The sequence below is a fragment of the Schistocerca cancellata genome, chromosome 9, assembly GCF_023864275.1.
Source record: "Schistocerca cancellata isolate TAMUIC-IGC-003103 chromosome 9, iqSchCanc2.1, whole genome shotgun sequence".
Classification (NCBI taxonomy): Eukaryota; Metazoa; Arthropoda; class Insecta; order Orthoptera; family Acrididae; genus Schistocerca; species Schistocerca cancellata.
This window is the reverse complement of record NC_064634.1, coordinates 167,110,068-167,122,927: the sequence shown is the minus strand read 5'-3', so window position 1 is coordinate 167,122,927 and position 12,860 is coordinate 167,110,068. Positions and strand designations below refer to the sequence as shown.

General features: G+C 37.0%; 1 protein-coding gene across 2 annotated transcripts in view; it reads right to left on the bottom strand.

The window, feature by feature from the left end:
* Positions 1-7,563: 7,563 nt before the first annotated feature.
* Positions 7,564-12,860, bottom strand: part of LOC126100886 (nuclear migration protein nudC) — a 49,321-nt gene continuing 44,024 nt past the window's right edge. For both annotated transcript variants that reach the window (XM_049911555.1, XM_049911554.1), the window contains exons 5-6: positions 10,993-11,390; positions 7,564-8,186 (exon numbers count right to left, since the gene is read on the bottom strand). In XM_049911555.1, the coding sequence (XP_049767512.1) occupies positions 8,135-8,186; positions 10,993-11,390 (450 nt within the window). In that variant the 3' untranslated portion in view covers positions 7,564-8,134. The remainder of the gene's footprint in view (positions 8,187-10,992; positions 11,391-12,860) is intronic.

The window sequence follows — 12,860 nt, the reverse complement described above, 5'->3', positions numbered from 1 at the left end:
ACTCAGAAACAGCAGGGTAATATTCAGATTCACAACCTGAGAAGGGGGATGTTAGTGACGTGTGTATGACTGACTGGTGGATTGCAGAGATTATAGACACTAGTTATGAGTTAAACAAAACTGAACTATATGCTACCACATGGACCAGCTGCTGGATACAGGTTTCCAGTTGAAGGACAGCAACAATGTCATCAGTTCTCATTTCTGTTCACAATGTTTTGAAGATTGTAAGTGCTCCAGTTCCTATTGGTTCAACAGGAAGGCATCACTCTATATCAAAATAAGATACTGAAGCAGTGGAACACATTTTTAGTTCTTTGCCTGGCTAATTTCAGTATAAAACAGAGTGCACAGAAGTTGTATAAATTGAAATCTTTCCTTAAGTCTTTTGGACCTTTCACATACGTTGGAATTACTTAAAATGCTTGAAAAAAAGAGTCTCTTACTCACCTTTCAAAACTAAAATTACATTAAATTAGGCTAGGTTTTGATTTTTATGAGCCTCCTATGTGATATTAAAACTGGTTTTATGTATGGTAAAAATTTCAATTTTTTATAAAATCTGTTCAACCTAAAAGTAGAAGCTCTCCTTTTCAGGGAATGTAGAACTATATGGTACTAATCAACAGAAAAAAATCAAAATGTTATGAATTGGCTTTTTGGGAAGGGGAAAAAAAACTTTTTCCATAAATTATAAAAAAGTTCAGAACGCTACAGTAAAAGAACTTTTGACAGATAAGTCCAAATGGAGGATTTCTTTGTAATTGTAAAGCAATTATCTTTCAATTAAAAAGAAACCCAAACAAAATACCTAGAACTGTTCCAGAGATATAGCATTTTAAAATTTTTTCCAAAATTTGGTCTTCAAAATGGTATGCGCACTGTCATCTTTGGAGGGCTGTATCTCGGAGCAGAAATTTGGAGAAAATAAACAAATGTGTGCTCCTTACTTAGTCCTTTATTTTAACATATGCTAAATTCAATAACTTCCGAGACTATGAAGGTAAGATTTTCTCATAGTTTGCCTGAATTGGTATGGAATATGCCAATCAGGAATTTGAGGACAATGAGTTAAATATAATAGGTAATTAACAGTCATAATTGCATTATTAATGTGTTTTATTTAAAAGATGGGCATAGTATGGATCTAGTTTCCGAAGGAAATTAGAGACACTGTATTGTAATAGTATGAAAAACTTGCTGAAAATGGAAATGCAATGAAAAGCTGAAAGTGACAGTTCAATACTCGGCAAAGAGATAGTAGAAGTTTATTGTGCTTTTGTAAAACTGTATGTAGTCATTATTTATCTCATACTGCACCATTTCAATCAAATCTTTCTTCTTTTTTCACATATAGCACTTGTTACATCCAGGGCAGGTAGTTTCATTTTCTTGATCTCCTGCATTCACACACATTTTCCTCAACATAGGAATACCCCCCCTGGCCTTAATTTCATTTCACCTTTTTATGTTAATTACATGAATCTTGTGTTTGTCTAACCATAGCCACTGTACCTTGAATGTCACCAGATCTGCTGTGTTTGTATTACAATCTGCTGCTTTCTTTAAATCTAAAGAAGTCAGATGCATTCATGTTCCTGATGATCGATGATTTCATTTGTCTTGACTAGGGTATCACATCCTTTACATCTGCTGGAATAATACCTCTGGTAACTCAAAAATACTCCGTATGTCCAGTTATAGTGTAGGTTAGCAATCAATAAGGAGACTTACCTCCTGTGTAGGATGAGCTTTTGCAGGAATGCATTTATTACTTTAACTTTTGTATCCATCCCTCCATTTTTCAGCTTTTCCTCATTGCTCCCACAAGATCTTTTTTAATTCACTGTTCCTTACCACTCAGATTGTTACAAACATCTGCTGTCTCCGCTATTTTATCTAACACCGAGGACTACTTGCACAGAACACACAGCCTTACTACACATGTTAGCAGCAGTGGCTGTTTAACTGCATGCCATCTGTTGATTGCATTTGGTACTAAAGTTTCATTTGTGGCAGTTTGACCCTTTTATACATTATTGGGCTTGTCTTGTAAACCCCATTCCATACAACTCTTCAAAATACATTATTATGGCACTTAGAGCCTCTTTCATTTCAAGTCTTAAAATCATCTGATTTCTCCCAGTACAAAATTTTACTTAAGCTTGTATTTAATCACATACTCATCTCGACACCTTTTGCTCCCTTCCTCCACTACAGAGCTGGGTCTCTTTCGAATCAGATTTTGAATGGCTGTCCTGCACCCATTCCCCAGATTCCTTCCTCCCTGGAGAAGGAATTATTATACTGAATTACAGAAATGCTGTGATCACTTTTCTGTGTTTATATCTGCTGGACCGGTACGTACTCCTCAGTCTTTCTGTTTGTGAACAAAAGCCAATGACTGACAGACTCATATTCTAATATAACACACAATTCTTGGGAGAGAAATAAGATAAATGCAATAATGAGATAGACTGCCAGACAAGAGATCTTGCATCATACAATAATGAACAATAAGAAGCCAATTAAGTCTAATGGAAGCTCCACACATACAACATTAACAATTTGACACCAAATTATGGTTCTATTATTGGTCTTTAGTATTATTTCACACAATGCCAATTTATGTAATCAGCCTTCTTATGAGTCTAAGCCCATACACATATAATTCATTGACCTGAATAAAGAAATGGATCAGGGGGAGCACAATCATTATACTTTAATCATTCCATGGAAAGCTTCTAAAGACAAACAACAGAAAGTAATCACTGTCATCTCAACAATGAGCCGCTTAAAGACTGCTCTCTAACTTATATCAGGATAATATGTCAATACATACATCACTTTTTAGCTTCAGTTTTTAGTTTCCATTTCACATACCTTTCTAGAATGTTTACCTTCAGTACCTGGTGTTTACCACTTAACTGCTTTAGGTTTAGATGCAAGAAGTAAATTATTATGTGTGAAACATAGCTTTTATGAATAACTTCCTCTGGTCGAGGGTTATTTCATGTGGGTAGCCGTCCTTCCACATGCAGCAGCTGAAGGGATTTGTTTTACACTGACCTTTGTATGACCTAACAGACAAGAAGCAGGGATCTGAAGTCTTCACTCTCCATACCTGTTAAGTGAACTGCTGCTTCTCACTTTACACAGAATCAAGATGGGAGCCTTCAGGTAGGAAACAGTCAGCCACTTGTTACCAAGACAGGTGCACTAATACTTCGACCGTCATGTATAATTTCAGTACACATTGTCAGGTCTGCAGTTTTAATGTTTCTGTCCATTGCGCACTAGTTATCCTTAGTGTACAGCAGGAGATTTTTTTTTTTTTTGTGCATGTCTGTCAATGGAGAAAACTGACTATATTTGACATAATGTGTTTCATTCTGGTGTGTAAAGTAGGCTAGAACTGTGAGACTGTTTCATATCTGACCCTGCAAACACATTAGGAAAAGGCTGAACCTTCTAATGAAATGTGTTGATCATAAAAAAGGATTTTGGTACCACACGGGGAGAAAAGGTAAGTATCTGTAATATAATAATTCACATTAATCTTCAACAAGGTATTTATCATATAAACATGTCTAGCAGATATATGGAGTTCTTTCAGTGCTAAATTTTGTTCTTTGAGCTGCACAATTTTTCAGGCATAAAGTATAGAACATTGTTGCTGGAGATCACCAGTATTGATGACACAGTAGCCTGTGAAATTATTTTAAATAGTTTTTGCTGCACTCAATCTGCAGTGTCTAGTTGAGCCACATTCTGTATATTTAATGCCACCACATTGAAACACATCAAAATTTCATGCCGCAAATGTGAAAAAATTTAAGTACAACACAAAAGTAGATGATATCTTCCACACACTCAGAGTAGACATTGGAAGGTTGAATAATACTACAAATCATTCAATAAGACAACTTGCTATAGACTATAACAAACACTTTTCAAACAGTAGATGTCTCCTAGTAAAAAGACAAATTACATTGGTAGACAAACCAAATGCCTTGATCTGCAATAGGCATAGGCTAAGAACATCAAACATCCTTTTTTCCCAAATATTTAGCATTCTTAGTGAGGAAAAAATTTGTGCCCATCACATCTGCTTCTTCTATGCGAAACATTTTATGAGTAATTTTTCAGCAAAACAAAGGCAGGCAGCAGTTCAGCTACCACAAGCAGTATTTCAGCTGTGAGCACCAAAGGACTACTACAGGATGCGACTCACTGCACTCAGATGAAACGACCTTACTCATGAAAAGGGCCCTTATTGTGAAAACCGGTGTTTCAAGCATTTGCTACTTCATTTTAAAAAAATGAAAATATGAAATCTAAATCTTACTTCCCACTTTGTTTCTAAATAAAAGGTGAAGGAAAGTTCCACCTGTAAAGGTAAATGATGTTGTTATTGTGGTCTTCAGTCCTTAAGACTGGTTTGATGCAGCTCTCCATGCTACTCTATCCTGTGCAAGCTTCATCTCCCAGTACCTAGTGCAGCCTACATCCTTCTGAATCTGCTTAGTGTATTCATCTCTTGGTCTCCCTCTACAATTTCTACCCTCCACGCTGCCCTCCAGTACTAAACTGGTGATCCCTTGATGCCTCAGAACATGTCCTACCAACCAATCCCTTCTTCTAGTCAAGTTGTGCCACAAACTCCTCTTCTCCCCAATTCTATTCAATACTTCCTCATTAGTTATGTGATCTACCCATCTAATCTTCAGCATTCTTCTGTAGCACCACATTTCAAAAGCTTCTATTCTCTTCTTGTCCAAACTATTTATCGTCCATGTTTCACTTCCATACATGGTTACACTCCATACAAATACTTTCAGAAACGACTTCCTGACACTTAAATCTATACTCAATGTTAACAAATTTCTCTTCTTCAGAAACGCTTTCCTTGCCATTGCCAGTCTACATTTTATATCCTCTCTACTTCAACCATCATCAGTTATTTTGCTCCCCAAATAGCAAAACTCCTTTACTACTTTAAGTGTCTCATTTCCTAATCTAATTCCCTCACCATCACCTGACTTAATTCGACTATATTCCATTATCCTCGTTTTGCTTTTGTTGATGTTCATCTTATACCCTCCTTTCAAGACACTGTCCATTCCATTCAACTGCTCTTCCAAGTCTTTTGCTGTCTCTGGCAGAATTACAATGTCATCGGCGAACCTCAAAGTTTTTATTTCTTCTCCATGCATTTTAATACCTACTCTGAACTTTTCTTTTGTTTCCTTAACTGCTTGTAAGTCTACAAACGCTAGAAACGTAGGTTTGCCTTTTCTTAATCTTTCTTCTACAATAAGTCGTAGGGTCAGTATTGCCTCACATGTTCCAACATTTCTACGGAATCCAAACTGATCTTCCCTGAGGTCGGCTTGTACCAGTTTTTCCATTCGTCTGTAAAGAATTCACGTTAGTATTTTGCAAGAGTTCACGTTAGTATTTTGCAGCTCTGACTTTTTAAACATAGTTCAGTAATTTTCACATCTGTCAACACCTGCTTTCTTTGGGATTGGAATTATTATGTCCTTCTTGAAGTCTGAGGGAATTTCGCCTGTCTCATACATCTTGCTCACCAGATGGTAGAGTTTTGTCAGGACTGGCTCTCCCAAGGCTGTCAGTAGTTCTAATGGAATGTTGTTTACTCTCGGGGTCTTGTTTCGACTTAGGTCTTTCAGTGCCCTGTCAAACTCTTCACACAGTATCATATCTCCCATTTCATCTTCATCTACCTCCTCTTCCATTTCCATAATATTGTCCTCAAGAACACTACCCCTGTATAGACCCTCTATATACTCCTTTCCGCTTTCCCTTCTTTGCTTAGAACTGGGTTTCCATCTGAGCTCTTGATGTTCATACAAGTGGTTCTCTTATCTCCAAAGGTTTCTTTAATTTTCCTGTAGGCAGTATCTATCTTACCCCTAGTGAGATAAGCCTCTATATCCTTACATTTGTCCTCTAGCCATCCCTGCTTAGCCATTTTGCACTTCCTGTCGATCTCATTTTTGAGACTTTTGTGTTCCTTTTTGCCTCCTTCACTTACTGCATTTTTTGTATTTTCTCCTTTCACCAATTAAATTCAGTGTCTCTTCTGTTACCCAAGGATTTCTACTAGCCCCCGTCTTTTTACCTACTTGATCCTCTGCTGCCTTCACTATTTCATCCCTCAAAGCTACCCATTCATCACTGTATTTCTTTCCCCCATTCCTCTCAATTGTTCCCTTATGCTCTCCCTGAAACACTGTACAACCTCTGGTTCTTTCAGTTTATCCAGGTCCCATCTCCTTAAATTCACACCTTTTTGCAGTTTCTTCAGTTTTAATCTACAGTTAATAAGCAATACATTGTGGTCAGAGTCCACATCTGCCCCTGGAAATGTCTTACAATTTAAAATCTGGTTCCTAAATCTCTGTCTTACCATTATATAATCTATCTGAAACCTTCTAGTATCTCCAGTGTTCTTCCATGTATACAACCTTCTTTCATGATTCTTGAACCAAGTGTTAGCTATGATTAAGTTAAGCTCTGTGCAAAATCCTACCAGGCAGCTTCCTGTTCCATTTCTTAGCCCCAATCCATATTCGCCAACTATGTTTCCTTCTCTCCCTTTTCCTACTCTCGAATTCCAGTCACCCGTGACTATTAAATTTTCGCCTCCCTTCACTACCTGAATAATTTCTTTTATCTCATCATACATTTCATCAATTTCTTCAACATCTGCAGAGATAGTTGGCATATAAACTTGTACTACTGTAGTAGGCGTGGGCTTCGTGTCTATCTTGGCCACAATAATGCGTTCACTATGCTGTTTGTAGTAGCTTACCCGCATCCCTATTTTTTATTCCCTACTAAACCTACTCCTGCATTACCCTATTTGATTTTGTATTTATAACCCTGTATTCACCTGACCAAAAGTCTTGTTCCTCGTGCCACCTAACTTCGCTAATTCCCACTATATCTAACTTTAAACCTACCCATTTCCCTTCTTAAATTTTCTAACCCACCTGCCCGATTAAGGGCTCTGACATTCCACGCTCTGATCCATAGAACGCCAGCATTCTTTTTCGTGATAATGACGTCCTCGAGTAGTCCTCGCCCGGAGATCCGAATGGGGGACTATTTTACCTCCGGAATATTTCACCTAAGAGGACACCATCATCATTTAATCATACAGTAAAGCTGCATGCCCTCGGGAAAAATTACGGCTGTAGTTTCCCCTTGCTTTCAGCTGTTCACAGTACCACAACAGCAAGGCCATTTTGGTTAGTGTTACAGGGACAGATCAGTCAATCATGCAGACTGTTGCCCCTGCAACTACTGAAAAGGCTGCTGCCCCTCTTCAGGAACCACACATCTATCTGGCCTCTCAACAGATACCCCTCGGTTGTGGTTGCACCTACGATACAGCTATCTGTATTGTTGAGGCACGCAAGCCTCCCCAACAACGGCAAGGTCCATGGTTCATGGGAGGGGGGGAGGGGGGAAAGGTAAATATAACAAAATATCAAACATTTTGCTAGTAACATCTGAACGTACAACCATACGTCTTTCATAAACTTTTATTAAAATTCACACATGAAATGTGGTTTTAGGTGTAAATGCTTAAAGGTATTGACCAGTAAATGTGAAGTGACAGAAAAACAAAAAACAGAAGTTTAAATCACAAGCCTTTATACTTTAAGCACACAGCTTTGAAATTTCTGAAAGATGGTTGCATTTTGACATATTTGAACCATATTGAGCAGCAGAGCCAGAACAAAGAATAACTGCATCGAATAAGAGTTAAATTTCCATGAAACAGTGGTGATTCAGTATGTGAGTTTTTCTCTATTACATCCTTAGTTCAACTAGTATTTGGAGCAGTCCTCCATGTAATCTTGTCCTCAAACAACTGAAAAGCCAATTTCTTTAAAAGTCTTCTGTCAGAATCATATATACACCACAATAAAGGACACAGACAACAACTTTCTGTGAAAGAAACAAATATGCTGATCCTTTTCATATTCTTACAAAATTATACTAAAAAGAAAAAAAATATACATATAATTGAACTGTCCAGTTTCTCAGTCTTAGTAACACTTGCTGTAATCAACAACATTCACTTTCTTTCACAATATTAATTAAATTTGCACTTTGAGAAGTCCATTTCTGGATGCTGTTCCATAAACCTGGAAAGACAAGAACAAATTAATTCATCCATAGAAAATACTGCATTATAAAAATAATAAAAATAGGGACACACAAAAGAGTAACACATATGTACCAATGATATTATGAAAAGGATAGACTGTTACTGATCACATAGAGGAGACATCGAATCACAGACAAACCTTTCTGTGACTCATGTCTCCTGTGTATCGTGAGTAGCTATCTATCCTTTCTCATAATATTGTTGTTATTCAATCCTGATCCTTCCACTGTTTGACATTTGTACCTAGGGATGTATAGCTGAAGCAGGGCAGACAAACATGTAGGACATATGACAACACTCACTAAAAAGAGCCACATGAGGCAGCTCCACCTCCAACATTTTGATCACTTTTCAGTTTATCTGCGCTGCCTCAGCAGTTACCGTTTGGGCAAATTATAAGTGGTGATTTTAATCTTGACTTATTTATTACACACATATAATGTTAATCAGGTCTTGACGAAAACATAATAAAATACAGTATAATATTAAAAAGGAAAAACATTTCCTATACAGCATAGATATATGCATGTACTGTAGTAGTATTATGATGATTTAAGTTTTCCAACAGTTTCATTTGATTCTCCACACAAATAACCAGGTAAGCTATTATTTCTGTCAATTATATATGTGACCATTCATTACCTAAACATGTTGAAATACTCAGTGTTATTACATTTAAAAGTGTTACCACTCTCTCTACAACACATGTCCTGTTTCTAAATGGGTACTTCATTTTTAGGTGTATACAGACATTTAGCACCTGGCAGTACTCCACTTTAAGAGTACTGGAACGTACACTATTACTACCTTAGCTCGTTACTTTTCAGGTGTAAACATGGAGGTTCTACCACCCCGGCAATGTTATCTGCTAGCCTTGCCAGATGATACATAGACAGCCATATGTGTCAAAAACAAGTCTGTCAGTTTTCACAGTGTGTCAACATTGCTTCACTTGTTTAGTTGAAATAAAAGCAAAACATAATAATGTATGGTGCTAAATGAACCTCAAATAATGTTACGGGCAACATAGTTTAATATCATAAAATTGTTCTTATATTTGTAACACTGTATATGGATGTGGTAACTAACACTCTTTCATAAAATACTGGTTCAAAGACTTACATGACATTTTCTCATGTTGTCTTGAATGGCTACAGCCTTTGAAGTAATAATATCAGCAATAGCAGGGAGATATGAAATACCTTCTGATTTGGGATAGAAACACTAACAAATATCTACAATATCTACTTATGTTATTACACAGTACTTTGACAGCTTGTTTCATGCTAAAATAATGATTCCCAAATTGTTTTCTACATGATTCAAAGGCGAGCAAACTGCAACAACGTAAGTGTAACAGAATGATTAATTGTGGAATGTATTTGGAAGATTAAAAAGAAGTCATGAATATGTGAATTTCTCATAAGATTTCCACTTATCAAATAATTTCACATTTGCTAATTAATCTTCTCTTTGTGGAAATTTAACACCTGTAATAAAACCACAGTTAAAAATTGAAGATACTATATTTTACTGTATCTGAGTTGCTGATGTGTTATATTGCATTGCTTATATTATTTCAGTTACTCACTGAAAATACTGAGGACAATTTAACTTTGGTCCATTATCACACTTCCAAGAAAGTTACATGAAAGCGAGCAAACTAATCCATAGTTTACATTTTCAATAATGCAAGACCACTGGAACTTTAGGACAGATGACACAATGGGGGAAAACACACACACACACACACACACACACACACACACACACACACACACAGTAGAAACAAATGAATGTATTCTCACTTCAAAAGAGACAACAGTATTGACTGATCTCATGACAAGCAGAAATTAACTGTTGTAGCAATTTTTATACACCTGGTACAATGTCAGGCACATCTACACATGGTAAGACATATTCCCACAAACTTTTGTAAAACCACTAAGCTGGTAGGAACTACGCTTATCAAAGTTCACCAAAAGCATGTTAATATTGTAGAAAGTATACTTCCCATGTTTCATGGGGAAAATACTTTGGTGGGAAGCAAATTTCCCAAGGGCCTTAACAACAACATTATGTGGTTGTATGTATACTTCCCACAGCCTTAAAAGCTGTATTTAACAACAAACAAAAACTGCAGCTGGTCAGCAGACTGTCACTAGCTGCCAGGAGCACACGGAAGTGGTATGATGTATTCCCATAAATGCATAAAGAAATACTGTTACTGGCAATTACATTTCCCACAGCCCATGAAAGGGTTACTGTCTAGTAGGCACAATGTCTTTACAATGATCAATGCTCTGACTGAACAAGAATGAGATAGAAATTAGTTGTAACCTTACTGAAAGAATTATTTCAGCATTTGTGATAACTGGTTGAGCATTTGATCCCCAAGCCTTCAAATTTGAGTTCAATGTTCCGATCACTGAACCACCTAGGTACAAACAGTGTACAGGTGTCCACTTTCTAACTGTGCAGTACTCTGATGCCGAAAAATAAACAACAAAATAAAGTATATCAGAATTTATAGACAACAGTGTCCTTTCCATCCATATAATTTTCAGAGGAACTGCACCAGCATTGCCTTGGGTGATATAGAGCAACCACGGTCAAACCTAAATTAGGGGGACCGCATAGTGATTTGAACTCTGCTACTTCCAAATGTAAGTTCAGTATCTTACTCATTGCACCACATCTCCTTGAACATTGATAAATAAATAGGAGACTAATCATTTGAGAAACCTTCAATGAAAGACTCATTATCAAATGAATAAACTTACTTTTTAATTACATCTTGTTTCTTCTGTTCGTCTGATGTTGGAAGGCCCATTTCTCGTTGTCGCTGATCATACATCATTTTCTCTACAAGTCCACGTGTCTCTCCATCTAAATCTGACAACTTGGATGGTTCTGGATTGATTTTACGTGTAGATATTTCTGGGTCTGTCAGTACTAGTCTGCTCCACCATTCCATTTTGTTCACTTTTTCAAGACTAAGAAACAGAGTTCGTCCATCCTCTAGCACCCATGTTGATTCTTCTATTTTTATTTCTGAATGTAAATCTCCATCTATAATTGGAGGCTGGCCACGGATTCCACACACCAGGTGCTTCTTTGTTATGCTCACCACCAGATCTCGTGGGCGTAGAGGATTTGGAGTATTCAGAGGTACACGTAACTGCAGATTAACAGAACAATGCACTTTTGTAATATCCATAGCAGCAACTGACATAGCTAGTAATTTGCATAAAAAATAACATGTTCTTTAAAGAATTATGATTTTTCCACAAGAGGTCTATTTGGTGCGCACACACACACACACAAATTTCTTATAATTTATTCTGCTTGTGCTTGATAAATGAGATTTTTAAAAAACGAAGAATATTTCACTGAACTTGCAATACTGATCTGTGCAACTTTCAAATCACCAAGAGAAAAAATCTGAGCAAAAACCATTAAAATCACAAATCCCAATGCTTGTTGGTTACTACTGAATATCAATAAGAACTGAAAAGCAACTACAATATGGATCGGGGGAAAAAGGGGGGGGGGGGGGGGGCAGCAATTTAAATACAAGAAATTATACGTAAAAGCAAATATTTGCAACTGACACCACATAATCCATTGAGTATGAATATGTGAAATACTGTTTATGTTTTTTTGGGACAAGAACACAGCACCTACTATTTTGACAAGGCAAGCATACACTCAACAGGTCATTCATCTTTCAAAAAACTGCACAACATACTTAGAGGTAAGAGATACTGCTCTAGTACGATGTGCTTCGAGTGTTTCAGAGCAAGGAATGATCGAATTTTTCCGACCCTGTTGAATTCCGTAAGATAGTACCAGGTGATAAGCAGCAGCATTAGTACAGCCAATCAGAGCAGCATACTAGAATCGTGTTTGTACTGTATTTGAGTCACATTATTTTCTTTCTTTTTGTCCCTCTTATCTTCCACCAAAAAGTCGTATCACTACAGTAAATCACTTTTCTTCGGACAGGAAAAAGCAGCAGGAGCAGGAGCAGCAGCAGCAGCAGCAGCAGCAGCAGCAGCAGTAGTAGTAGTAGTAAGAGTTGTTGTTGTTGTTGTACAGTCATGGCAAGATGAAACAAACATTTATTTATTGATACATTCATGCAAATCTTGCAAGAATACTATACATTACTTAAAACAGTTACAGCCCACCTTGATCCAATATGTGCATACGCAGTATACAGCTAGACAACAATGAACCGTGTCAAAATGAATATTTATTTAATGGTACACCCATGTACATACAGCGTCCACATCTCGAAGCAGGTATAGAACAGTATATGACTTCACTGTAATATGCACATGAAAGTGTTAAACAATAAATGATCCTTACTTTGAGAGTCCTTAATACAATTTAATACAATTATTTATTGCACAAGAAGCAAACATTATACAGATATCATACATATGTCTTGTTGAAAAGAAACCCTGAAAGTTTTTTTCATGTATACCGCCACAGCGTTGCTTGGTAATTTGCCGATAGTCAGCACTAGTCACAAACATGGCGAGTTCAGGTGCGGAGCGAGCTTTCTGTGTGTTGGAGTTTGACAAAAACAAGTGTGCTACAGCTGGTCAACGGATGTTTAGAACCAAGTACGCTAAGAAGCCAC